Here is a 27,719-nt window from a genome sequence, read left to right on the forward strand (position 1 = left end):
CAATAGGAAATGCCAGAATGCTTATTTAAAGAAAGGAAAGGTTTCTAGTGGGAGTGGGGGGAGCTTTCATTGTAGAAAATCAGATGCTTTACGGTATTATAAGCTCTTTCCCTATAGACAGCTGGTATAAAGCCTCGGGGAATGAAGTAAGAGAAGGAGAAATTTGCTTTAAATGCAAAAAGGGGAATCAAAATAAAAATAGATGCTCATCTTCATTTGGTGGTCCTTTTCCGGTCTCTCCCCACCAGATTTTAGGACATTTTTTTCCCTCCAGGGTTTGTTTGCAGCTGTGTGCCTTGTCACAGTCGGTTGTCCCATAATCACCTCGTGGGGCCTTCTCTGGAGACTCCGTCCACTGCAGTGCAGAGAATATTCTCGATTAACGTGGAGAGATTGCCATGGAGACAGATTGCCTAGTGTCAGGTCTCGCATAGTGCTGGGAATTTACAATCCCCAGACGTGTTTGTGAGCCGGACAGTGTAGTTACCAGGGACACTTCTGGAAGTCATTTCCTCCGTCCTTTGAAGGGTAGCAGTGTTGGGGAGAACCAGCTCTCCGTTCCTCTCTGGGCAGGAGCTGTGCTCTCCTACGGATGCCTCCTGCTTTTGTTTCCTGTGTGTTGCTGCTTTGTTCTTCTCGGCCTGAACGGCTGCTGTAAAAAATAATCCTGACTGCCTGACCCTTGGAATATAAACTGGGAAGACCTCCCTGTTTAGATGTAGCTTTGTAGGGGACATGTTGATGCTTTGATTCAGAGAATTGTTTTAGAGAAACCAGAAAGTTGGCTAGTGGTTTTGAATATTGTTTTAGTAATCACAAAAATAAGCCTGAAAGAGACTTGTGTAGTTACATTGTGTTTTATTTTTGGAATCTAGCTACAACCACAAAGGTCTTGTGAAGACCTCAGGAACAGTAATCTCGGAACAAGTAAAAAATACCTGCAAAGCCCGAACAGTTGATAAATCGTTAGGGCGAGGACAGGATAAGAGATGGACTTTAAACAATAATAAGCTTTTGTGTTTTTTTTACGTAGCCTATGGTAATTCAATCTTTAAGAAATGCCATGTTAAAGGAATCATTATTTTTCGTCCTTTACGAAAAAGCAAGCGAAGAGGTTAAGCAGAAGATGGACTTGTGATTAATTAGATCAGTTAAAAGATGCAGCGTGGCTCAGCGTCCTGCCATGGTACCGGAGATGTTAGTGAGGTTTGTCAAGTACATTCAGGGTGCCTCGCAGCAGAGCGTTGGCTGCTTGACGAACCACTGTGTTCTTGGACAACTCTGGTACTCAGTGATGCTGCGATTCCTCAGTGGGGAAAAGGGGCAGATTTAGGGTCACTTGCCAGTAGGCTCTAGAGCATCATCCCTGGGCCCCTTAGCTCACCCCAGGCTCGTGGTGGCACTGGCTCTCGGCCATGTGGAACCAAGGAACGTGGGGACTAGGTCTCTTCCAGCGGTGTTTGCATCTCGCCTCTGCACTCGGGGCAAGTTGGCATAGGATGATAGGACTATGTTCTACTGGTTTCTGGTCTAGTGCGGTCAAGAAATGCACCTTCATCAGGCTTAAGCTGCAAGATTAAATTCATGCTGCACTGGATTGCCCTGTTCACAAAGTTCAGAAGGTAGAGCTGAAAAATTAGAGATACAGTCCTAACCCAACTAGGGGAAAGATTCACCAAAATGTTAGTGGTACGCATCTCTGGAGAAGGATCAAAATTGGGAGGTTAGGGGTGAAGGAGGGCTTTACGGTTTTTGTGTATGTAATTTGTGGTTAGAAAAAGATCTATATATTTAGGCAAAAGAAAAAAAAAAGAAAAAAAAGAAATCCTTGGGAACTAGAATATGGTACTGCTTTTATAGCCTGTGGATTTAGCAGGCCGGAGAGAATATAGATCCTTTAATTGGATGAAATCCAGTCTGTACTGCAAGGTCCTTGATGGATGTTTTAAACCAGGAATTGGAACTGAATGAAATATTGATTTGGTTCAGGTTCAGTTCAAAGACTACTCTGATATTCTGGTTTTGTTTCAGGTCAATAATTTTAGAAAAAGGCGTAGGTACAGTACAGTCTAGATGAGTTTCAGAAGGAAAAAGGGTTGGCTCAGTCTTACATGTAGCAAAGGAATACTTCATTCCAGGTTTTGCTTCAAATGGAACTGTGACACAGAAACGAAATCACTGGATGTTAATTTTATTTGACAGGGAGGCCTTCCTACCGTTTTGTGATTATCAGGTGAGATTACGAAATCTTAAGCAGCAAAGCTAACCCATCACAAGGTGTTTTGTTTATATATTCAGATAAATGTGTGCAGTGTCCAGGTGGCTTCCTTGAGGCGTGTTGCATAGTGTTAACAAAGCCACAGATGAAGAGATCCAGTTCTTTTTCTTTTTTCTTTTTTTAGAAATTCCCTCTGTCTTAGGGCAGTTTTCCTGGGGACTTTCCACAAAATGCATTTTATGGGCTGAGAACTGGGTGAGGCTTGGAACATTGCAGACACTCCCTGATTGTAGCAAACTGAGTGTGAAGTCGATGGTAAACATTGTGATGGAAAAGTATGTTTGGTTTTGGTTTGCTTTCCAAAAAGATGTTTGAGAGACTCAGTTGGGCCACATGGTTTTCATAGAATCCTTTTTATGCAGTCTGTCTTTGCAAGGTGATTTTCTGGTTGTGGCTGGCCACTGACCAGCCTGAGAACTTCCCTTTTGCCCTTCAATTTGAATAGTCAGGGTTTTGTTTTGTTTTGTTTTGTTTTGTTTTGATGATTTTGTTTATTCATGAGAGACACACAGAGAGAGGCAGAGACACAGGCAGAGGGAGAAGCAGTCTCCCTGCAGGGGAGCCCGATGTGGGACTCGATCCTGGGACCCCGGGGTCACGCCCTGGGCTGAAGGCAGATGCTCAGCCACTGAGCCCCCAGCTGCCTCTTGAATAGTCAAGCTTGGTAATGCTTCCTTCAGAGGCCTTGGCAAACACTGCTCTGTAGACCCGAGAAGTAGTAGGTGCCAGTCTGCAGACTGAGAAGTGGTATGCAGAGTTTCCGTGCGATATTCTGGATTGGCTGCTTTTTCTTTCCTGGATCTACTTGACATCATAAGAAATTAGTGTATTTGAAGTCTCCAGGTGAGCCAATTAATTCTGACCTCCTAGGGGAGAGGATGATAGTAGAACGTGTGTTTGTGTTATGTCAGTCAGAGCTCCTGGGTCCAGGGCTACCCTGGTTTTCTGCTTCAGATTCAGAGGGTCTTGGATTCAGACGATTACAGCCCTGGAGTGTTCCCCTCAATAGTGATGAATTTCCTTGATTTAACTATTTTTCCTAATGGAATGATATCCTAATTAATTGGTAATTAGGATGCCTCAGAGGTCTGTTTGCCTGTGAATCAACCACTAGATAGAATCTGATTCCAACAAAACCCCAGAATATTCCCCCAAAAAGGGAAAGTGTCTGCAAAAAATTCTGGATGTCCCTGCAAGCTGTATTAGTGAAGTTTGTGTGGTTGGTGGAACCCGAGTATTTAAGTGATGCATCATGAGACAGGGAGTAGTATATAGTCTTCTTCCTCCTTAGACTAGTTTTGGTCAGTTAACTACCACCTTCCTTGCCAAATAAAAAGAACACAAGCTCTGACTTTCTACAACAGCTCTCTATTGTGTCCTCTGTGTCTTTTCATGGGAGTGGGTATTTTTGGAACTCTTCCTGTAGGGTTACATGCTGAATTTCTTCAATCCCCAACCCCTCTTGTGCTTTGCAGGAGAAGCTGTGCCTGAGGATGAACAGATCAATGCTAAGGACCAGAAGACCTTGGAGCCCTGTGATAACACCCCCATCATAGATAATATTGCTCCTGTTGTTGCTGGCATCTCTGCAGAGGAGAAAGAGAAGTATGATGAGGAGATCTCCAGTCTCTACAGACAGCTGGATGATAAGGTCTGTAGCCAGAGATGATAGTCTTCACTCTGTACCTAGGCTGAAGCTGGCAGGTCTTAGACTTACTGGCCAGAAGCAGCTTCTAGGCCCATGGAGCTGATATAGGGCTGCAGACTGACGTTTACGTCTGTCTCCTTAATATCTGCCCTGCTCTTGATTGGAACTTGACTCGTGTGGAATGGAAACTTTCATGGAAGTTTGATTGGAAGACCTGGAGAGTTGGTCTAGATAGAGAGTCTTCACTCTGGACATGGGACTGGGGCTGATCACTGCATGAGAATAGGGGTGGTGTGAGTTGCATGATCTTTGTGTAATTGTCCCTTCTATTTTTCTCTGGGCCTGTGGTAGTGCCAGCTGTAGGGACAAGGTGGTGACTCCTAAAGCTAGTATTCTTTAATCATGTAGCTCTCAGGCCCTGGGATGAGGAACCAATGGTAGTGGCTTGTGGTCTGACAGCTTTGCCTTTATTGGTGAATCTGTTTTCAGGGGCTTACTCTTGAATGAAGTAGTTGGAACATGCTGTTAGGGATGTCCAATTCTATGGCAAACTTTTGGGACTCAAAAATCATGTAAATGCACAAGTTGGAATGGAAGAAAAGAGACCTTGGAGAACACTGTATATCATTCATCCCCAGTGAAGGTCAGGTTAGGAATCCCAGAGGCATAGGAAATTAAATTGATGTCTCATGTGATCTTGGCATATTGCCCTTGGAATATTCTAAATCCTTTCGGTTCATTTCATCAAGGTTGCTGATATTTTTAGTCTGATTTAATCATTTCTGCTGTGGTTCAGTTTGGAGTGCTTGGGGACACCTCTGGTTTGGCTGAAACAGCTTTGTTAACATTGCCATTAATCTTACGGGCCTGGCTATTCTGAGTGAAGCTCAGTCCGTATCACCTTTAAGAGCAAAGTGTGAAGCTAGTTCTGCTTATCTGTGACTCTGGGAATTCCCGTTGTAACCACAGTGTTAAACTGGGGGCACCCCGCCCTTCTTGGCAACCTCTTTGATGAGACAGTCACACCCTTAGAGTGGGGTTAAGTGCCCTTTAGGCAGGCACTTGACATACTGTTATCCTTCCATGTCTAACCAGATACGATTATGCAAAATCTCAAACTAAGAGAAAAAGAAGATCAATAGTAAGGTAACAGTGGATGCAGTTTCTTGATTTCTCCGAAGAAACACTATTGTTTAAACCTACTACAGTTTCCTTTTTCATTTTAGAATTGATAGGTTCACTTTAGTAATCCCTAAAGAATTTCGGTTGATGAATGATAACCTGGTTCTTTTTTTTTTTTAATAAATTTTTTTTTTAAATTTATGTATTTATGATAGTCACACACAGAGAGAGAGAGAGAGAGGCAGAGACATAGGCAGAGGGAGAAGCAGGCTCCATGCACCGGGAGCCCTATATGGGATTCGATCCCGGGTCTCCAGGATCGCGCCCTGAGCCAAAGGCAGGCGCCAAACCGCTGCGCCACCCAGGGATCCCATGATAACCTGGTTCTATACTTTGTTTTCTACAGAGACTCCTGCCATGGTTGGAATGGGGATCATTTGCTTTGGTAGCCTAAGGAGCTTTCAGTGATCCGAGAGAGACTTTAGAGTCTCGGATGCAGCTTCTGAGTGTAGTGATGAGGACTGAGTCATGAGTGAGGGAAATGCCATGCTTGGGGGTGTCCAGTTGGTAGCTGGCGGAGCTGACCTTAGAGTTTCTGCTTCCTGATGACAAGCCTACGACACTCCCTGTGATGTCATTTTCCTAGAGCATTCACTTGGAAGACCCTCTAAAGCACACATTTCAGGGTTAGCGTTTGTGTTCCATCACAGGGGGTCGCTGAGATCTGAGAGAGCACTGACCAGCCTCAGCCACAGAGGGCACCGGTGCTGTGGTCTGACCTTAGTGACTCTCCCCTTGGGCTGCCTGGTGATGCCTTATCAGCTGTCATTCTTCCTTGTCCTCCTCTTAAAGGTTCTAGAAGGTTTTTCATGCTTCTGATGAGAGGTGGTTTGATAGTTTTGAGAATATGCGAGTTGAGGCATGGCATCTTTATAGATTATTGAGTGTTAGAGCTGAAAGTATCTAGGTCTAGATGAGAAACTAGCCTGGATGGGTCGGGGGGAAGGGTTACATGACTTGGCTGGTTTATATCACCCGGAGGTGGCAGGGCTGGAATGAGGCTGTGTATCTTTTGGCTCCCAGTCCTATGGTCATCTCGTTTGGGTCTTAGCCCTTTACACGAGGAGCTTGTCAACCCTAAGGAGTCTAATTATAGAATGTGGTAGGAGAAAGACTATATGTGGTCTCCTCCCAGCTGCTACCTCTGCCCCTCCGCGCTGTCTCTCCAAGGGTCTAAGGACAGGTACTGTCCAAGGCAGGACCGTGTGATGGAAAAACATACACTTTAGAGTCTGACGTGTGTCTTAATAGTGCTGAGGCTTGGACTGATGAATGGCCTACCCTGCTGGTGGTACTTTTCTCATCTGCAACATGGGGCTTGTATCTGGTTCCCCCCAAAAGTTGTAGCAGGGATAAAAGTTTCTGGGGGTGTAGCAGTTGCTCATTAAATAGTAGTTTCTTTCTTTCTCTTCTGGGTTCTGTTTACTTATGGGAGAATGTCATCCTGTGTGGTAACCGCGGGGTGGTGGTGCAAAGGTGGGTTGCAAGCAGAGTTACAAGATGAGCAAGTTGGCGTTGGCACTGTTTCTTTTGTTTCTCATCTCCTCCGATAGGATTCTATGGGAAATGTGTGAGAGGAATTAAGTGCAAGTAGAAATAGAAGTTGAACCTTATTTCACTGATTACCATTGCAACAAACCTTTTTTTTATAATTAAAGGTGGCCCGTGACCAGTTGGCAACTCACCATTTCAGATATATGAAAATTCAAGAACAAGAATATTTTCTGAAAAGTGCTTTGGAATCTGTTATGTATGGACTAGACCTTAACAGTCAGCATCGGAGTGAGCACGTTCTAAGGAATGCACTCGAGTGTATAGACGTAGCCTGTGCAGCACATTTTATTCTGGAGGTTTTGAAAAAAATTTCAGGATTATGATAGACTATGCTCATTCCTTGGAGAAGTCGCCTTCACAGAGGCTGAGTGTAGTCTTGGCAGTGTCTCTGGTACAAGTGATTCGTGGTCTTACAATGTAATCCCTGCTCCTCACATCCTTCCCAGATGGGCTGATGGCCCTGTTTCCTAACGGTACCTCAGAAATCACTGTACCTGCCTTGTCACCTGTCAGAGAGGAAGCCTGCGATCTTCAGGCTCCGAGTGAACACAGAAGAACAAAGGGCGGGCTTCGCTGTTGTGCTTCTCTTCTGATTTCTGTCCCTTGTAGCTGTTGCAGATGTGTCCCAGGGGAAGGGATGGCAGCTCCCTGATGTTAAACTCCTCGAGTCTTTTATGTTAAGTTGTTTAATATTTATGTGCCAAGGAACATAAACACAAAATTGTTCCTGGTAACTGACGTTCTAAGTTTATAAAGTAGAGGAAATATGCCCTACAGAGTAGTCTCCTAGTTGTGCAAGTACCATTTTTTTGGCAGTTTCACTCTGGTGTAATTTCCCTAATTCTCCTGCCAGAAATTGGATTTGGGGAGGAAAGTCATAAGTATTTTGCTGAACCATTAAAGAAACATTGGAGTGAAAAGTTCGGTGGAAACAAGGCTCCCTGAACAGAAAAATAAGGCCAAAAGGTGTCCTCCAAAAAGGACAATGAGATACAGATCTTGTAATCCTGATTTTAGAATTTTCTTGCTCTATGGAAAGCGTCACACGGGGTCTGTCTGATTTAAATGTATGCGTAGACCCGACCAAATAGGCCAGAGAATATCCCATGGACAAGTGGGGTTCTACGCCCCAGGCCCTTGAGTTCACCCCTGAACACTGGAAAGGGCAGAGGGTGTGGCGCGTGGGTTTTTACAAGCTGCCCTGAGGACACCTGGGTGGCACCTGGCACAGAGGGACCCAAGGATACGGAATCCAACTCTGCTTGGGGTTTAAAGCCTGGAAGGGTTGGCAAATGGGATTTTCCCTGTTTGTAAGGGAGGGATACATGTGAAGCCAAGTTGTTCTTAGCAGGCTAGGCGTCACATTTGCATTTTGAATTCATGACTGTGTTTGTAGGGAAGGCTGAGCCTGCTCTGGTTAAAGGCTGTCCACCCGCCGCTCTGCCTGCACTGGGGGGACCGCACTGGGGGGACCGCACTGGGGGAGCAGACGCGATTGCCCTGGGCAGCTGGGCGGCCAGGCCGCGGGAGGCGCGTAGCTCTGGCTTTGGCGCAGCAGCACCTAGTGGCAGCAAGTGAGAGCGAGGGAAGCACAGTGGAGAGGAGGTTTCCCACTTTTAACGATAGGCCGGAAAGGAAGCCCTCATGTTTCTGTCTCCCCCACTACCTTGAGGTTTTTTTTGTTGTTGTTGCTGTTTTTTTCAAACTGGCAAGAAAATTAACTTCTAATCAAGAGGGAGAGCTGCTCATGCCCAAGATTAATTCTCTAGTGCATGTTTTCCAATCTCTCTAACTAAGAGATTTGAAGTGGAAATATTGGTCTCTCCTACCGATGATGTGGCAGCATTCCTGGTCATTGATGTGTTTGACGAGATTTGGAACATGAATATATTACAGTGCAGATGGTTAGAAGTTCACTGTCTTATTTTTTTAATTAGCGTCTTTGAACTGGGAGGCATAGCTCCAAAGTCCCTTTCAATTCCTAAACCCTAGCTCTCTGATTTCTGGATGAGCAGAAATTGAGTTGAATGTGCAGGCTATTATATATCCCAGAAAACCCAGATGTTGCACCTGCTGAGAAAGGTGGGCACAGAGGTGTTTTAACCCAATCAAGATCCCAGAGCCAATCTTTCATCTATGGGGAAGCACCACCATTCCCCTCATCTTATTAGCAAGCTTACAGCTGGCATCCTGGTATCCCACTGTCGTCGGGAAGCCAGGATATCAAAAATGACATAACTAACCCCAAAACATTAAACATGATGTTTCGTTTCAGGATGATGAAATTAACCAGCAGAGCCAGCTGGCTGAAAAGCTAAAGCAACAGATGTTGGATCAGGACGAGGTAAAGAATGCAATAAATTTTTTTTATAAAGTTCTCTTATTAGTCTTTGTTGTTGATGTTTGTTCCAGAAATTTAATTTACAAAGAATTTTTTCAAAAATCATTGAATCATGTGGACATTTCTTGGTAGATTTCCTTTCAGTGCCTGTTAAAAGCTGATTTTAGAAAATAAATGTCTGACTTTGTAGAGCTCTGAGGTTTTGAGAGTGAGTAGCTGGTTGCTGCAGTGAGTCTTTGAAGTGCAGAGATAAAGGAGTTTGGTGCTTGGGCAAGGATGATTCTGATTCCACATACCCAGTGCCCAGCACTCCCCCTGTTGCTGGCTATTTTCATTTTTTTCCCCAGCTTTGCAAATCAGCCAGCTCAGGTCTTTGATACACACTATGTTCTCATGCTATCTTGTAGGAAGTAAAAAAAAAATAAAATAAAAACAAAAGTAGAGATGGAGGGGAGTGTGAAGCAAAGAGGAAAGGGCTCCAAGGGCTCCAAGGGCTCAACTGGTATGTGTTTAATATAGTAAAAAGGAGGCAAATTATTTTCAGCCTTTCCGTGGATGGCATTCAGTCCTCCAGGGAACGTGCCAAGTATTTTACAAACAGGAACCTAAGTAAAGGTTAGATAGCCAATCTGTCACACATAGATGATTAGTGGTTCTCCTGCTGAGGACCATCGAAGTATTTTTTTTCTCTCTTCTGTGCTTTAGTATGCTTTCTGCTTTGTTGTTAAAATGCCTTGGATGGGATCATATGATACAATTCTAGCAGGTGGCTTGGGTTCATGTCCTCAGTCCTAGCCTTCCATAGACCTAATTCTCTTTATAGCCATTCCTTTCTCTTCTTTTTTTGTTTTCCTTTGTTGTTCCAGGGCAACCATACCTCCTGTGCAAACAATACCCTTGGTAGGGAGATCATCTATGCCTTTGCAATCAGATCAATCATTTTTAAATAGATTTTTGTCTTAACTATAGATGGGTCTTCCATCTGCTTGGTGTTCCCTGCTTCTTCCTCCTATTCCATTCCTTTGCATCTCCAACTTGGTACAACTGTCTATGATAAACTTCCTTTTTCTTACAGTTAAAACTCTGTATTTTTTTTCTATTCTACCAAGGTAATATATGTTCTATATAAGAAAAATCAGAAAATATAATAGGCACAAAGATAATGAACACATCCGTAAGCCTAGTCATTCACTTTTAACTAATGTTAATGTTTGGGATATGTCCTTCTACACATTCATGATGAATATTAAGAAAAAATGACAGTTGTCCTTTTTTACTGTTTCGGTTGACTCTGAAATCAACCTGTTTACAATGTGAAATAACAATAAGGTTAACGAGCCATACAAGTATTTTCATCATTGTCCTCAGAGATGACTCCCTTCATTTTTCCTTCTATGTTCAACATTTGGAATAGCCAGCCAGCTACAGAGTATGGTGATTTTTGATATGTGATCAATTCTTTAGTTAAGCCTATGCAGGTTTATTTTTTTCCTTTTTTTTTTTTTTTAAAGATTTTATTTATTTATTCATGAGAGACACAGGCAGAGGGAGAAGCCTCTATTCATGTCGGACTCGGTCCCAGGACTCCGGAGTCATGAGACGCTCAACCACTGAGCCACTCAGGTGCCCCAAGGCTATGCAGCTTTAAACTTAAAAAACACAACCAAAAAAACTCTACAAAGAAAAAGAAACAGATTTTTGAAGCCTCATGCTATTTTTTTTTTTTTAAATATTGTCTAGATATACAGTAGGGTTTCTAGTCATCCTCAGCATCCTATATCTGTTTTTTTCTGTTTTCTGTTTTTGGGTTTTTTTCTAGAGAGAGAGAGAGAGAGAGTGGGTGAGCAGGGGGAAGGGCAAAGGGATACAGACAATCTTAAGAGGCTCCACACCCAGTGCAGAGCCTGACTCGGGCCTCAGTCTCATGACCCTGAGATCATGACCTGAGCTGAAATTTAGAAGCAACGCTTAACTGACTGAGCCACCCAGGGGCCCTTCTCTATCTGTTTTTAAAATTACTTTATTTTGAACAGTGCACAGCACAGAAACACTTGAATATAATGTTTATCAGTTCCATGCCATCTCATTTCCTCAGCTTCTGGCTTCTACAAGAAGAGACTATGAGAAGATCCAGGAAGAGCTGACACGTCTCCAGATTGAGAATGAGGCAGCCAAAGATGAAGTGAAGGAAGTTCTCCAGGCCCTGGAAGAGCTGGCTGTCAATTACGACCAGAAGTCACAGGAAGTGGAGGACAAGACCAGAGCCAATGAGCAGCTGACAGATGAGCTAGCCCAGAAAACGGTTGGAATATTTGTGTCTAGGGGCTGGGACTTTTTGGTTGCTGTTCCTGTACGTATGTTGACAGACACTGTATAGGAAGGCAGTTGGCAGAATGGTTTTTCAGCATTAGAGGCATTCTCTGAAGTCTCCCAATAATTGCAATACTTCACGTAGGTGATTTTTGTGTGCTTATTCCATAACTGCATATTGTTTTATATCCAGGGGTCTATAACGTTAGCAGGGATGCCTTGCAAGTGGTCGAGAGAGTGCAGACTTTGGAGCCACAAAAATCCTAGTTAACATTTTGACTTTACAACTATTAGCCCTTAATTGAGACATTTAAACTCTGTGAATATTTATTCCCTTATCTGTAAAAATGGCATTAATAGCATGCTCCTTTCAGTACATGAGAACTGGAGACAATTGACAGAAAGCACTTAGTGAAGGCCTGTGTATATGCTAGAATGCCAGGAAATATTATCTCAAATATTATATTAACAAGTGAGACTGGATGGTTGATAGAAGCTATGGATTTCACATCTTGTTTACACCCTCCTGAGTAAACCCATCCCTTCCCCACAACTTCTTGTCCTAGCCTTGGACTGATGGACTTGGTTTATTTGTTGTCCTGTTGTAAGCTGGCGCTTCAGTCTGCACACCTAATTTTCACATTCTGCCGGTGAAAGAAGCTGCAGGTTCTGCACAGTGAGCTAGTGGCAGCAGGGCCAGTGAGCATTTGGGGAGGTGGCTGGCGGTGGGATGTTTCCATTTTTTCCCTTTCTACTTGGAAAATGGGTGGTGGGGAGCCGAGTGGCTGTAACCAGCTGCCCTTGGCACCTTGACCCAATGGCCTGGTATCATGGGATTGTGCCCAGCCTGCTTTGTGGAAAACGTCCAGTCCTCCCAGGCAAGGAGTAGCAGATGGTACAGGAAAGCTCTAATCTGCTGACTGTAGAGCTGATGGAAAATGCTCCTAACTCTGTATATTCAACTGCATTTTTAAATGGCTCCACAAGATGGGATCTACTGCTTCTGTGGGTTTAAAAAACAAAACGAAATAAGCAGTGGCAATGCCATAACAAAACTTAAAAAGAAGCAGGAAAACAAACCAGAAGTCCCTTAGGACAAAGGAGGAGACTTAGATTTTTCTCTGCTGACTGTTTTCTACAGATTTCTTTAATTAGTCCTTCATATTATTTGCATCTCAAAACAATGGAACATTTTCCATAATATAGTTCTTATTTTCTGCCAAGCCCAAGTATTACTAGACTGTTTTAGGGTACTATTTTTAGTCAGACCATTAAAAAGTGCTCTAGTATAATAGCTGCCTATGGAAGACTTGCAGAAGCGTCTTTGCATTAACCTCCACAGCTCTGCAATTTAGGGAAATTATTTTCTTTGTTGGTCAAGTTAATATCAAGACACCAAAATATGGCTATTCTGTTGATGTTGAGTTCATTAAATTAGTTAATTCTAAATATCTACCTTTTGGTAACAGGCACGAGGGATGGAGAAAAGATGGGTTGTTGATGTTTGGCAGGAAAATGGAGCTCTATGTTAAGATGAAGACTCGGCTAATTTTGAGAAGAGACGAAGAGTGTTCAATTTGGGTTCACTGGGAAGATTAGAAAACTGTATTTTATTTTTTAAGGAATATTTTATTTATTCATTCATTCATTCATTCATAAGACACACACACACACACACACACACACACAGGCAGAGACACAGGCAGAGGGAGAAGCAGGCTCCATGCAGGGAGCCCGATGCAGGGCTCAATCCAGGAACCCTGGGATCATGCCCTGAGCCGAAAGCAGATCCTCAACTGCTGAGCCACCCAGGCGTCCCTAGGAAACTTTTTAGAAGTTGTTTTCTAAACTCATGAATATTTCTCGGGTCTTCCTGACCCATCTATTAGTATGAAGTCAGATGGGAATTTGGAAGTGGTCCAGGGAGCAGGTCTAAGGTCTATTTGGATGTGGTGGTGGGGATGCTTGCAGGTGTTTGGACCCTGGAGAATGAGGACTGAAACAGAACATCTCACGGGGAGGAGCATGGAATCACACATTATCAGCTTAAGGGCTCCTTTTCGACTATTTTTAATGACATTTCACTGACTTGCAAATTGTCATGTGATATGTAGACATATCAGGCCAAGACAAATTCTCCTTTTTATCAAAGAAGGCAGTAAGGTACTGTAGTTTGACTTTAGAGGACTCTTTCGTTGAAATCACATGAAGTGATAAAAGAATTCCATCCTACATTATGTTGTTGTTCTTTGCAATGCAGTGGGTATGAATTGATGGGCAGCTCTTTTAATTTGCTGTTAAAATGTGTTTTTCAGACGACATTGACAACCACACAGAGAGAACTGAGCCAGCTACAAGAGCTTAGCAACCACCAGAAAAAGAGGGCTACTGAGATTCTGAATTTGCTGTTGAAGGATCTGGGGGAGATAGGTGGAATTATCGGCACCAATGATGTGAAGACTGTAAGCCAGCCCCTCTCTTACCCCCCTACCTGCTCTTATAATGGTGTGATCCTAAGCAAACAGGGTCTGTGTTTTATTCTCTAGAGTATCCAATGCTTTGCGTGGTGCTTTGCACCTGCCACGTGCTCAGAATATTGGCATGAACAAACCAAGGGCTGATTGAATGGCTAAGTGAATGACTGGTTGGGTATGGTGGAGGAGAAGAAAATTACCTTTCGAATATAGGAAATGTCTTCAAATTTTGATAGGCCTTATTCAAATCAGGTTATTTCTCAGACTTATATGCCAATGTCACAGGAGTTTGGAATTGTATAGGTTAAGCAACACTTCTAGTCTCAGAATTGTGTTTCTCCTTTTCTGTGAGAACCTAACAGAATAAAAATTCCCCAATCAGTATGAATTAGGAAAGCTTTCAGCCGAAAGTAATAGGATTCTAACAGTGGCTTAAAAAATAAATCCACATTTAATTATTCACAATATGAGAATTTTGTGTAGAATTTGCTATTCAGGTTGTGATCTGTGTCACCTGGGAGTTTGTTGGAACTATAGATTCTTTGGGCCACCACAGACCAGTCAAACTAGAATCTTCATTTTAACAAGATTGCCTGGGTCATTCTAACCTTATTAAAGTTGCAGAGGCAAATTTTGATCCAGTGTCCCAACAATGTCAAGGAATCGGGCCTTTTCTTTGTTTCCTTTCTAGTTTTGTTAGCTTGTTAGCTTCTCACATCTGTAGACTTTTGTCTCAGCTAGCAAGATAGCTGCTAGAGCACCAACCATCATATCGTCACACAACCACATTCGAGGCAGGATGGGCTGAAAAGGCAGCCAACTTTCAACTAAGAGGGAACTATATCTCATAAGTCCCTATAGATGTCCCTTATACCTTGTTAGCCAGAATTGGATCACATGGTCACCCCGAATTGCAAGAGAAATTGGGAAAGCAAAGAGAAGTAGTATGGCTATGATTGGCTTCAACCAACCGTGATTTATCCCCTGGAGTTGTACACACTGGTGCCACTGATAGCAAGGAAGGTAAGGGAGGGAGGAAGAATGGGGTGGTATGAAGTTGTCCATGTGCTAGGAATAGAGGGGTAAGAGAGCATACATAATGCTATCAGCTAAGAACAAGGAACAGTTAGCCATGATACAGAAAGAGATATAGGATAGAGATTTTTTTTATTAAGATTTTATGTATTTGAGAGAGAAAGAGAGCATGTTTAAGAGAAAGAGAGAGAGCATGAGCAGAGGGAGAAGCAGATTCCTTTCTGAGCAGGGAGCCCGAAGTGGGGCTCAACCCCAGGGCCCTGAGATCATGACCTGGGCCGAAGGCATACACTTAACAGCTGAGCCACCCAGGTGCCCCTGAGAGAGATAGTTTTAAAAATAGCTTTATAAGTGTATGGTCTGAAAAGTTTTGATGTATTATATCCTCATGAAACCATTACCACGGTAAGATAACATATCCATCACTCCCAGAAGTGTATAGGACTGTTTCTAGTCTCTATTTTATTGATTTATTGTTATACTAAAACCACAGTTTTGATTACTGTAGCTTTATAATAATAATAATACAGCACCTTGTACAGAGTAGCCATGGGTACATGTAGTGGATTTTGGCAAGCCAAAGAATGGAAAGCTCAACTTCCACTTCACGAGCCCCTAAAATCAAAATATTTGAGGTTAGCTTTTAAAAGGCTGAGTTCTCCATCAGTCTGCTTTGTGAGAACACTCAGGCTTTGAGCTGGGATTGTTAAATACTAGAAAAGGCTCCCCCAGTTCCTTCTGTTTATAGGCATTTCTGGGAAACATAGAAATCTATTCTTAGATGATATCACAGATCTAGGTGTAGAGTATACGACCTCTTGTAAACCTAATCCTTCTTTCATAGAACCTCTATTGTAACTGAATAGTTCATGAATCTTTGCGAATGAATCTAATTTTAGCACAGAATTCTCAGATACTATAAGATTAATCCTATTCAGCTCCAGTTTGGTGGCTTTATGTTTGAGAATTTAATTTTTAGAAGCATGCATTGGTGTGGAGCTGTAAACTTCTGAGATTCGGGTGATTAAGTGGCCCTTGCAGTATGAAGGTGGAGTTGATTTATGAGAAGTTGGCGCCTGCTTCTGATAACGATCAAGGAAGATATTTTTATGCTAAGTTCTAAAATAGAGCTGATGAGAAATGCTAATGAAATCAGGAGTGTCTGGGTGCTTCGGCATTAAAAAAAGAGTCTTTACCTTTGGGAATCTGAAGTATGATTGAGATTATTTTTAAATACTTAGCTGGATGTTTTCAAGATATTTTTGGGTTCCAGACATTGGATGCTTTAGTTAATTTCATTGATAACTAGTTATTTTCATTGATAATTCTTACTCATAGAGAGCATATTCTTAATCATTCTGAAGAGTTTTTTTTTTCTCTTACAATCATGATTTAATCATCTGGGCAATGAGGGCTAAAGGTAGGGTGTTGTGTGACCTTGGGCAATTCACTATACTTCTCGTGCTTCATTTTCCTGATTTGTGCAATGAGAAGATGAGCCCACATTATCTTGCAGGTTGTCAGCTCAGAAATCGCATGGGTTATACATATATTTTCTTAGATCTACATTGTGAGTATAGAGTATTGGTTGTGAGTACTCAACTGATATAATTCTTTTATCTAAAATAATGATCCGAGCGGGGAGACCTTTTTTATGAGTGATCTTCCTTTTTTTTTTTTTTTTTTTTATAAATTATGAGTGATCTTCCTTTTTCTTCCTAACACCCTGTTCAGTTTCCACACAGGGCCTCCTGGCTGTGCCCTGGGATAAGGGGAAGAGATGCCCTCATTTCCAGAAAATAACAGGCCCAGACAGCAGGGAAACAGAAGAACCCATATTTCTCCAGCTCTGTCATGTCTCGAAACATTTTCAGAGCCCAGGCAATACTTTGTTTAGTCTGCAAAACAAGATGAGACCACCCAGTGATGAGATGAGCCTAGAGTTCACGTTCTCTGGGTTTATTAGTGAGCTTCCCCTTCTTGTCTTTTTCCCTATGTCACCAGGCTTTCTTTATAGCAGAGATTTCCAGAAGCCTAGAATAGAAACTTGAGGTGGAGTAAATAAAATGGATTGGATTAGCGGCCAGATTTTCTTTCAACTTTGGGTCTGGGTGAGACGGAGGTGAGGAATTTCCAGCTGATGCGGGGCCCTGGGCCCCAGAAGCATCAGGGACCTTTCTGTGGCTGAGCCAGGGATGCAGATACACTGCTCCAGCTCCTGGGCCTGAAATCAATCCTTATCACCAACATCTCCACTCCCATCAACCTCTTTGATACAGCCTTGGGTCTTTGGGGGCCGGGGTCTCACCACCAGGAAGGCTTGCTTCTCCCGTTGCCCCTGTCCATCGGGCTCTTGGGAACAACCAGGATCATGCCTTAGCTCTGTACCACACTGACAAAGAAAACAGATGTTTCTGGACATTTGGGAAAAAAGGAAAAGAAAAGAAAGGACTTCTAGTCCCATTCTGACTTTTAGATGTTAGAATGTGACCAGTCACCTCACTTACCTTTTACTTGGCTTAGGAATGGTACCTTGCACAGTAACTCCAGGCTCTAGAGACCTGGGGTGGGTGGGTATGGGGTGACTGCTGTATAGACAGGGGCAGGTGGGGCAGGCAGCATCAGCATTCTCACGTGAAGGCAGCCTTTCCTCCTGGATTAGTCATCTCTCCTGGATCACACAGCCCAGTGTGTACTGTTAGAGTTATGGGGAGAGTTATAAATAACATTTTAGCAACAAACTCTTGAGTCTTCTTTTCGAAATAACAATGTACTGACTGGGATTATTGAAAACTTTGAATTTATGTGTCTGAATATATGAACTCTTAAGTAGTTAGGACAAGACAACACAAAAACAAAATCAACAGAAAAACAACCTTATAGTAAAACCATTTGTTTGGAGTACTGTTCCCCCGGCCCCAATCAGATTCACAATCTCCTCTTAGACTTCCTAGGATAAGAGCAGGCTCCAGAAGTTATGGTTCTGGTTTGGAGGGAAAAAAGTCTAGCTTTCATTTTGGAGGAAGCCCACTGCTGTGTATACTATTGTACTCTTTCCCAGTGTGCATGGGACCTGGGCATGGAGTACATGGTCCCATTGTCTGTCTTCCTTGTCTGAAGATAGAACTGGAGAGGAAGGGGCTGTTTGTTCCCTTCCCCAAATGTCCTATTGTTGGTTCAGTGGTGTTTTCCCACCAGGAGCTGGTGTAGGCTGTGAACCCCACATGAAAGAGATGGGTGTTCATTTACCTTTCTACAGAAGCTGGACAGATATATAGGACCTGTGTGGTGAGGCTAAAAGAACGAGCTTCTCCTCTCTCTTCCACGTTGGACCAGTCACAAAGGCAGAAGAAGAACAAGACCTCACTGAAAGATTGGGGGCATTTCTCATCCCTTCTCCCCGTGCAGTTGGGTTCTATGAAGGAGTGTGATGAGAAATGGTGTTGGCAGGCCGATCATCCTCGGCAGTCAGAATTAGTGGTTCAGCAAGGCCCTCTGCTGAAATAGGATTGTAGGTTTTCTTGCTGTTAACATAGGTTCTGCTTTGTGTAGATTTGACACTGGTGTCATTTTAACAGATACTATTGTGGAATCCTAGGGGAAGGTTGACACCATGTTACAGGCACTCAGTGTGGGATCCTTCCTATTGGCTACCAATTTTCAGGGTTGATACACGATTCCATATTCCTAGGTCTTAGATTTTTACAGAAAAAAAATCATCCTATGATGAGTTAATGACAGCAATAATGACAAGAGTGGGTAGTTATAATTCGCTGTGGAACATTAAAACCTTATTTGGAATCACGGTCTTAGAACCAACCGAAGCTTCGTTTTGTGGGCTGGGTACTGGACAGCGCTCATCCTTTCTCCTGAGGTGCTGGGGCGCCCTCTGGTGTTTAAAAAAAATACGCACAGTTATTTGCTCATCTGATTAATTGCCCTTCCAGAGCACGTTTGCATCTTGAGAGCCAATGGGTTTCTATCCCAAGAATCTTGCTTCAGTTTTTGTTTTCAGCTGAGCTCTGAAACCCAGACACCAAATAGGAGATCATTCTGAAAGAGCGGCTTTCAGAATCTTTCTTTCTTTCTTTTTTTTTTAAATTTTTATTTATTTATGATAGTCACACAGAGAAAGAGAGAGGCAGAGACACAGGCAGAGGGAGAAGCAGGCTCCATGCACCAGGAGCCAGATGTGGGGTTCGATCCTGGGTCTCCAGGATCGCGCCCTGGGCCAAAGGCAGGCGCTAAACCGCTGCGCCACCCAGGGATCCCTTTCAGAATCTTTTTAAAGGTGAATTTAGACTGGTAAACTCTCAGGTAATTTTATTGATTTGAGAGAAAGTCAGGGGGAGGGCCAGAGAGAAAAGGAGGCGTCTCAGGCAGGTTCTCTGCTAAGTTCAGAGCCCGGTGTGGGGCTCCATCCTGCGAGCCTGACGTGATCTGAGCTGAAAACAGACAGTCGGCCACTTAACGGGCTGCGCCACTGAGGTGCCCCACTCAGATAATCTTGAATAATATAAGCTAGAGCCTTGTCTCCTTGGAAGGGGCAAGCGCGTAGAGACAGGAAAGTGCAGATTGGTAGTAAACGGAAAGTCATGTAGGAAGGCCTTCATCTAAAAGGACATTTGGTAATGGCAGATGCTTATTCACGAGATTTTTGTTGTTGTTTAACTGAAGACTACAGGAAATCCTTTTTATTTCAACCGTTGCTTATAGAAGCATATTCAAGACATTAGACTACTTCTCTCTCTGAATAGCAGACCATAGAGAACATGATTGAAATTTTGATTTGAGTTCTCATAGGGATGCAGAGTCACCTTTAGAAACAGTAGGCCTTGCCAAGCTATTCTAGAAATGTAAGGTATTAGACGTTGAATGGGATACCTCTTCAGAATTCTCTCTTTTTAAAATCTTCAGCTATCTTTTCCTTCTGATGTCATGTCTTTCATCCTAAAAATTAAGTGTAATGAAAAACCTGGATGGTGGAGGATTATATTTAGTAGATGATTTTAGTTCACTCTTACCCAAGGTTTCAGAAAACTTGGGATATATTAATATACTGAATATATAGTAAATTTTAGCTATCATTTTCAGCTTGTGGTCCTATGTTTAGGGATTCCTAATCAGAAATCCAAAGACATCTTGAGGATCCATGGAGAGATTTTAGGGGCCCCGTGAATCTCTGGAAGTTGTAAGCAATAGTTGAATGCACTCCTTCCTGTGCTCAGTTGGCAGATGTGAATGGAGTCATTGAGGAGGAATTCACCATGGCCCGCCTGTATATCAGCAAGATGAAGTCGGAGGTCAAATCCCTGGTGAACCGCAGCAAACAGCTGGAGAACGCCCAGATGGACTCCAACAGGAAGATGAATGCCAGTGAGCGGGAGCTAGCAGCCTGCCAGCTGCTCATCTCCCAGGTAGGTCACCCCTTCCGCCCTCGTTTCACTCCCTTGACCTCCTGAAATCTGCTTCCTCTGTGTTCTCGCTGGGGTCTGATGGTGCATGATAGATAGGGTTAGGTGATGGACTTTGCCTTATGTTAACACTTACCCATGGCTTCCCTGGGCAATGACAGCCCAGGCTTATTCTTGAGGCTAGATTGTGTTGTACGAATTACAGGAATTATCCTCCTTCAGGCCCTTTTTAAAGGATGTGTCTACATGTCTATATACAAATCCGTAGGTTGGTAGGTAGGTAGGTAGGTAGGTAGGTAGGTAGAGATTACAAGGAATGGATGAGGTTGGGTGGAATCTAAAACTCCTATGGGCTAAGGCAACGTCCTTCACCTTTTAGTCTCTAGCACGAGTTCAATTTCATCTATGAAAACAGAAACTATTTGCTATTCCTGCTGTCATTACTAATTGTACCAAGTGACATTTTATTGAGTGTTTACAATGCTCCATACGCTGCACTAAGCACTTCATGTGCATTATCTCACTTGGTCTTTAAAAAAGTCCTGGTGGGCAGGTTTTATTATTGTGCTTGTTTTTTAGATGAGGAAAGTGAGACTTAGAAAGATTAAATATACCGTTCAAACTCATATAGCCAGCGAAAGGCAGATCTGGGACTCAAACCAAAGCATGTGTGAACACAAAGCCTTGAAGGGATTTTCAGGCTCCAGGGCACATTTCATCTGCTCAGTGAGTAAGGCTGCTCGTCTGCCCATTGAAAGGGCGTTTTCATTTTAGTAAGGTGGTTTCAGAAAACAGCGGCCTAGTTTCTGGTCTGCCACTGATATCTGAGTTTGGTGTTTGGGGTTTGAGGCTTCTGTGAGTATTGCAGTGCAGGCTGCTCACTGCCTTACACCAGGCATTAAGACAGCTGAAAAAAAAAAAAAGACAGCTGAAATCATTTGCGGGAAACTAATAAGAGCATGGAATGGCGTATCAAATAATACCGAGAGACGGACAAAAACAGACTCCATCCTGGCATGCCTGTAAACACAGTAACGTGTCATCACGGGACCAGCTCCAGCCTCCGCGTCTCCCACCACAGTAATCTAAGAGATGTAAGTCAACACATCAGGTTTCCGTTTCATAACCAACGTAACAGGCAAAAATATATTGGAAAGATTATTCAGTGTTGGTGTGTGATAGTGAAATTTATATACATTCTGAGAAAAGTATAATTTGGTCAGTCCTTTTGGAAAGCACCTTGGGGATCAAAAACCATAAAGGTATAAGTACTTTGGTCCAGTAATTTTACTTACGGTAGTTTTCATTGGTTATGAAAATGCAAAGATTCTGTTTTGTATGTTGTCATTTCCTGATTAAAGTTTGAAAAAATTGGGGCAGCCTGGGTGGCTCAGCGGTTTAGCGCTGCCTTCAGCCCAGGGCGTGATCCTGAAGACCCTGAAGATCGAGTCAGGTATTGGGCTCCCTGCATGGAGCCTGCAGAGTCTCCTTCTGCCTGTGTCTCTGCCTCTCTCTGTGTGTCTCTCATGAACAAATAAAAAAAAAAAATCTTTAAAAAAATATGAAAAAATTCTATGGAAGATGTTGAGTGCAATATTACCTACATTATGATGAAATAAAATACCCAGATATCTATTGATAGGCTAATGACTTAGCGTTACATGGAGGAATGCTACGCAGCTCTTGCAAAAAGTTTACAAAGCATAGCCATTTGGGAAGTATGGTTATATAAAGGTAATATTTGTGCTGTGCCTTGCAACTTTATACAGTATGCATTCCTACAGATAAGATCAATATGGTTTATGGGTGGCTTGGTCAATTAAGGGTCAGCAGACTCTTGGTTTTTGGCTCAGGTCATGATCTCAGGGTTATGGGATTGAAGCCGGCATCTGCTGTGTGTTCACCGCGGAGTCAGCTTATCCCTCTCCCTCTCCTCTCCCCAACCCCAAACAAATACATAAGATCTTTAAAAAAAAAAAAAAAGTTGTTTATGGGTGAGATCTATACCACTTCTTTTTGGATTTGCTTTATTACTTGACGTTTTTATAATTAAAAAAATTGGAGGAAATGATAAACACTAGGGCACAGTACATAGGCCTCACGTCTGACATTCCAGGTGACCTGTTGTACTAGTAACATGTGCTTTTGGATAGTCCTGTCCCTAATATTTGGAGACCAAGGCAAGAGTACAAACAGACCAGTCTGCACCACTGTCTCCTCTTTCCACCTAGATGCACCAGCCTCCACGTCTACGTCCCTTCTGCACTTTGTGTGAACTGATGGAACTGTGTAGCTATCAACTCTATTCTGTGTAAATTGATGACAGAGGCTACAGTGCCAGCCCTGGGGTGGTTGGAGTAGGGAGTTATGGGGTTTCCAGTACTCAGAGTGTGGTCTGGAAGACCAGAGTGTGGACATGGGCTCCGTGTGGCATGCCCGGTTGGCTCACACGCTCTTTGCTCAGTGGAGCGAGTGCAGCCAGAGGACGGGGCCCCAGTGGGGTGTCCAGAGAGTGGGGCCTGGGACTGAGGCCCCAGTTGCCCAGGTCTGAGAGTGACATGGACTTTGGGTACATGAGGTCAGAGTCAAGAATATCAGAATGTTTAGGGGCTAAAGGATAGCTGCATTCTGCGTTAGCAAACAGCTTTCCGCTTTGTATTCTGTTACAGTTTATATGGAGTCAAATAGTTAATCATTTCCTGGGATTCAAAAGTAAGAGAAATCTTGGCTCGTTATTTTCTGACATGACCTAAGGAATCTGACAAAATATTTCCAGCTAAAATGCTATTATTTTCTTCGTTTACACTCATCCTTTTCATCAAAAGCTGTGCTTATGACATGACTTCTCCAACTGAGTCCCATTTCCCAGAGGTTATTTCATTAGATTAGAGCTCAGTCTCCAGGGTTTTCTTGCCTTAATACGAACGTTGTAGATCTTGAGCGGGGGAGTGTCTACATATTTCCATCTGCTTAGAAGGGCCCAGTGTCTTTATTCAGTCAACAAGCTCCCGTTCATTCATTGGTTCCATTAATATTTATTAAGCATCGACTCCATACTCTCATGGAGCTGACAAGTGAAAAGAAGTAGATAAGTGATGTAGGAGCTGCGTGCTGTAAGGAAGTGTTAGGACCTGAGTGCCTAGGACTCTGGGTGGGTCGGGGGGAGCACTTCCTAGGGAGAGGAAAGTGTGAAACGCAAGGCCCTGAGACACAGGAATTGATGTATTTAAGAGACAGAAAAAGAAAAGACACGATATTTGAGTTCCAAAGCCAGAATCCGGAGGTGCTGGTTCAAAGAATGAAGCCTCTGCCCTGGAACATTTTCTCAGTCTTTTCTCTCTAGCACACTGTTTTCTATGAGGAGAAAAGCCAGCTTGGGCTTTGGCATCTCACCTAAGCGGATGGAGAGGAGATGGGTCGGTGAGAACTGAAGCAGAGGAGCACAGGAAGGAAACAGAGGACCGTGTTAGTCTGTGATCATAGGGCCCAAGGCAGGGGGAGAATTATGTACCATTTGGGGGCTGGGACCCCCCAAAAAAGGGCCCAGAACTCCCCTATTGCATTTTTACATCAGACGGTCCCAGGCAAGCCAGGATGGCCATTGCTGGTCACTCATGCCTCCTTTTTATTATCTATTTGCTTATTTAAAGCATGAAGCCAAGATCAAATCCCTGACAGACTACATGCAGAACATGGAACAGAAGAGGAGGCAGCTGGAAGAGTCCCAAGACTCGCTCAGTGAAGAGCTGGCCAAGCTCCGAGCCCAAGGTAAATAATAGAACTTTGCAGGTGTTGAGCTCTTGGACTGTATCAGATACTCTCTAGTTGGCTGAACTCATGATGTTTAGTTCTGCTCAATCACAGCATTTCTAGATCTGCTGAAAACAATGGAATACTTGCGGGGAGGAGGGCGGTTAAGAAAAAAAAAAGAACCATCTAGAAGTTTGCCCCCATCCAATATCTGCTTCTCTTCCCGTTTCCCTTGGTCCACCCTGCTGCCCAATTCAGCAGCTTCTCTCTCTCCTCCACCTCCTGCCTCCGGTCTGTTACTGCGACCTGTCCATTTGACCTGTCAGATGCGTGTCTGCTTCTGCTCATCCCTGCCTTTATTTTCACTATCCTTAATCCTAATTAAGACTTGAGGCTACATCCACCTAGAGAGGGTCTCACTCCATCTGTTCCAGGCCGGCAGCTGTGCCGCATCCCAAGGAACTGTTCTAAAATCACATTCAATCTTGTGCCCAACCCCATGCCTCCGACCCTTCCTTGGTGTCCCACTGCTCTTCACACAGTCTGAGTTTCTCCCAATGGCTATGTGAACCCTCCACCCTTAGAACCAGCTCTTCTGGAGAAGAAATGTGTGGGAAATATCAGAAAGGGAGACAGAACATAAAGACTCCTAACTCTGGGAAACGAACTAGGGGTGGTGGAAGGGGAGGAGGGCGGGGGGTGGGGGTGAATGGGTGACGGGCACTGAGGGGTACACTTGACGGGATGAGCACTGGGTGTTATTCTGTATGTTGGTAAATTGAACACCAATAAAAATTAATTTATTAAAAAAAAAAAAAAGAACCAGCTCTTCCCTTGGCCAGGCAGCCACCTGATACCCTCTGCTTAGGGAAGTGCCTGACACATAGGAATCACGCAATACATATGAAGAAATAAGAAATTTCAAGAGAGGTAACTAGAAATGCAGAAACCAGAACAGGATTAAGGGACATACACGTTGCGGTGAAATAGAGCATATGTACCATGTACCGTGAGTTGCAATGAAAATTGTTAGAGCCCTTTGGAAGGCATTTTGAAAATAAATAGTAATAATCATAACACTTTTCATGCCTTTTGATCCTCAAATCTCAAATATTCATTGCGGACTTCCTTGTATGGGGGGGAGGGGCAGAAAAGGAAGCCACCTGAAAGTCCCAACAGGTGAACGAGCTATGGGACATTGCTTAACAGGACACGTGTTTTGTATGGGAGGCGAGGTATGTGGAGGCCGTGTAGCCATGCTTACAGTCAGCCTTAGATTAAAGGTCGTAACGTGTAATCTCATCTTTACCATGGTTACAGCATTCAGGGATCAATGGTTACTCATGTTCCAAGGCCTGCAGATTAATACTCGTAATGAAGATGGTTTTCATAGGGTAGTAGGTTGGTGGCGACGCTCCTCTTTTTTATTTCCTATATTGTTAATATGGATACTTGCTCAGTAAACATTGTGTTCCAAATGCCAAGGCAAATCTAAAAAGATAGAGGACATCCTCCCTCCCGCTATGACCTTGTCATGTTTTCTTTATGGGATAACGGATGAATGTTAGAGATAGGATGCTCCCCTTAAGACCTGACGTGGAAAAGAACTTTTCTGTCTCATAAATGGCGTCTGTGGTGGAGCCACTGAAATAAAGTGACTAGATCGAAAGCGTAGTGACTTGAATGACACTGTTTTACACCGTTGCGCAGCCCCCTCTCACAGCCCTGCCCTCTGCTTGCTCGGTGCCCTCAGCCACTGCCCCTGACCAAGAACAGGCTGGGACGGACTCCCCCTGCAGGGGTGCCTCGAACACGGGGCCCTCCTGTTTAATCTGGGGTGTGTTATTTTATATTCCCATTTTCTTTGTTCTGATCCTTAGATTTTCCTGCTCCAGATTCTTAGAGAATAAACAGCTTTCCCACGGGAGGTACATTAGCTGTTTCTGGAACTCTTAAGAGTGCCATGCAGCCAAATGCCACTAACCTTCACAGAGTGCTTTATAACCCACAGAATGGTTGAGGTACACTGCCCCGGGGCTTGCTCACCGAGGCCGGGTGTGAGGTCATACGCAGCCTGGTCAGTTCTGACCCTGAGTGACCCCTGCCCAAGTCAGCCTCTGTCCCCCTCCAGACGCCCTCCCCTCCCGCTGGCGTGGGAGGCCTCCTTCAGCCGAAGGTCTCCCTTGGGAGGCCCATTCTAGGATAGCGTGGTTGTAATTGGTGATGTGAGCGCATGTTTCACTCCCTGGCCATCCTTTTTTTTTTTTGTCTTTTATCGTTTAAATTTTTTTTTTTCTTTACTTTTGGATGTGAGTCCTGCCAGTTAGATCTTAACTCATCATTTAAAATCCAAAACAGAAAAGATGCACGAAGTCAGCTTCCAGGATAAGGAGAAGGAACATCTGACGCGGCTGCAGGACGCGGAGGAAATGAAGGTGTGTACACTGCCCCTTCCCGGGCGCCCAGCGTGCGTTTGGACTGCGTTTTCTGATTCTAGGAAAATCTGTCTCCTTCAGAGATGCGTGTGGCTGTGCAGGAGGGAGGGGTGGGGGGAGCGGTGCCAGGCAGTGTGGCCTGGCGTAGGACTCAGATGAAGACGGACGTGTCCAGAACCCTGAGAGGTCCGTAGCCAATAGTCTGTTGCATTCACACGTGCTTCTTCCCTGCTCCTGGGGGAGACGGAGAGAGCAGCCCCTCCGCTCGCTGCAGGGGCTACAGCACTGAGGTGCTCTCCTTAGGAAGTGGCGGCCCTTCCTTTGAGTCAAAGAACCACCCCCCCCGCCCCCATTGACCTTATTAAAGAAGCACTCCAGATTTGAATTTCCATTTTACACCGAGATCTTTATTTTTGGTCACATTTAACGTAGTCAAGGAGAATGTAGGAAAAATGATTGGGAAATAAGATATTTAGGTGAATTAAATGAGATAGGAGAAGACGTAGAATCGTGATTCATTTTGGGCCAACCGCAGGTCCTTTGGGGTGTAAGCCCATAGTTGAAACAGTGCCTGTGGCCTGATCCTGCTCCAGCCCGACTTTGCTGGGTCCTTCGTCTGGTTTCACATCACTTTGGTGCAAAGGTCTCCTTTGCACATCACCATAATCTGTGCAGGGGCCGGGGCAGGGACGGTTCTCTAAGTTTCACAGGTGCGTACGTGTGGGTTACATGGCTTGCCTGAGGTCACCTGCCCTCTGACTGACCTGGCTGGAGGCCATGTAGCTCAGGTGAGCCGTAGAAAGTCACAGGAAAGCTTTTTATTTAATGAACGGACTGATCTGCTCCTGGGGCCCACTGGGTGTAATCACAGATTTGGGGGGTTTGTTGTGCCAGTAAAGCAGGGCGGGTCCTGGGGGCCCCAGGTCGGGGATTTGACAGCCGAGGGACGTAGGGTAGGAGGTAGAAGCCATCCAGGGCCTGTCACAGTGTGGGCCATGAGCCAACGAGTGGATGACACATTTCTCGTGGCCTGGCTTGCAGAAGGCGCTGGAGCAGCAGATGGAGAGCCACCGGGAAGCTCACCAGAAGCAGCTGTCCAGACTTCGGGACGAAATTGAGGAGAAGCAGAAAATCATCGATGAGATTCGGGAGTGAGTCGGCCCAGAGCTCTCGGGACACGGGGGCGTGGGTGTGGCTCTTGGGCCGGCCTGGAAGGACGCGGCGTCGGGCCCAGGTCCGCTCCCTGTGGCCCGTGGGCTTTGTGCTCTGCCCTGTGCTGCAGCGGGCTAGACATGCGG

The 27,719-nt window shown here is 44.2% G+C and overlaps 1 protein-coding gene across 2 annotated transcripts in view; it reads left to right on the plus strand.

Moving 5' to 3' along the window:
* The window catches only part of LOC129495533 (kinesin heavy chain), a 151,817-nt gene that overhangs the window by 94,972 nt on the left and 29,126 nt on the right, over positions 1-27,719 (plus strand). For both annotated transcript variants that reach the window (XM_055303119.1, XM_055303118.1), the window contains exons 12-19: positions 3,754-3,929; positions 8,938-9,006; positions 11,099-11,305; positions 13,629-13,775; positions 20,051-20,239; positions 23,887-24,004; positions 26,345-26,421; positions 27,463-27,572. In XM_055303119.1, the coding sequence (XP_055159094.1) occupies positions 3,754-3,929; positions 8,938-9,006; positions 11,099-11,305; positions 13,629-13,775; positions 20,051-20,239; positions 23,887-24,004; positions 26,345-26,421; positions 27,463-27,572 (1,093 nt within the window). The remainder of the gene's footprint in view (positions 1-3,753; positions 3,930-8,937; positions 9,007-11,098; positions 11,306-13,628; positions 13,776-20,050; positions 20,240-23,886; positions 24,005-26,344; positions 26,422-27,462; positions 27,573-27,719) is intronic.

The sequence above is a fragment of the Nyctereutes procyonoides genome, unplaced genomic scaffold, assembly GCF_905146905.1.
Source record: "Nyctereutes procyonoides isolate TBG_1078 unplaced genomic scaffold, NYPRO_anot_genome, whole genome shotgun sequence".
Classification (NCBI taxonomy): Eukaryota; Metazoa; Chordata; class Mammalia; order Carnivora; family Canidae; genus Nyctereutes; species Nyctereutes procyonoides.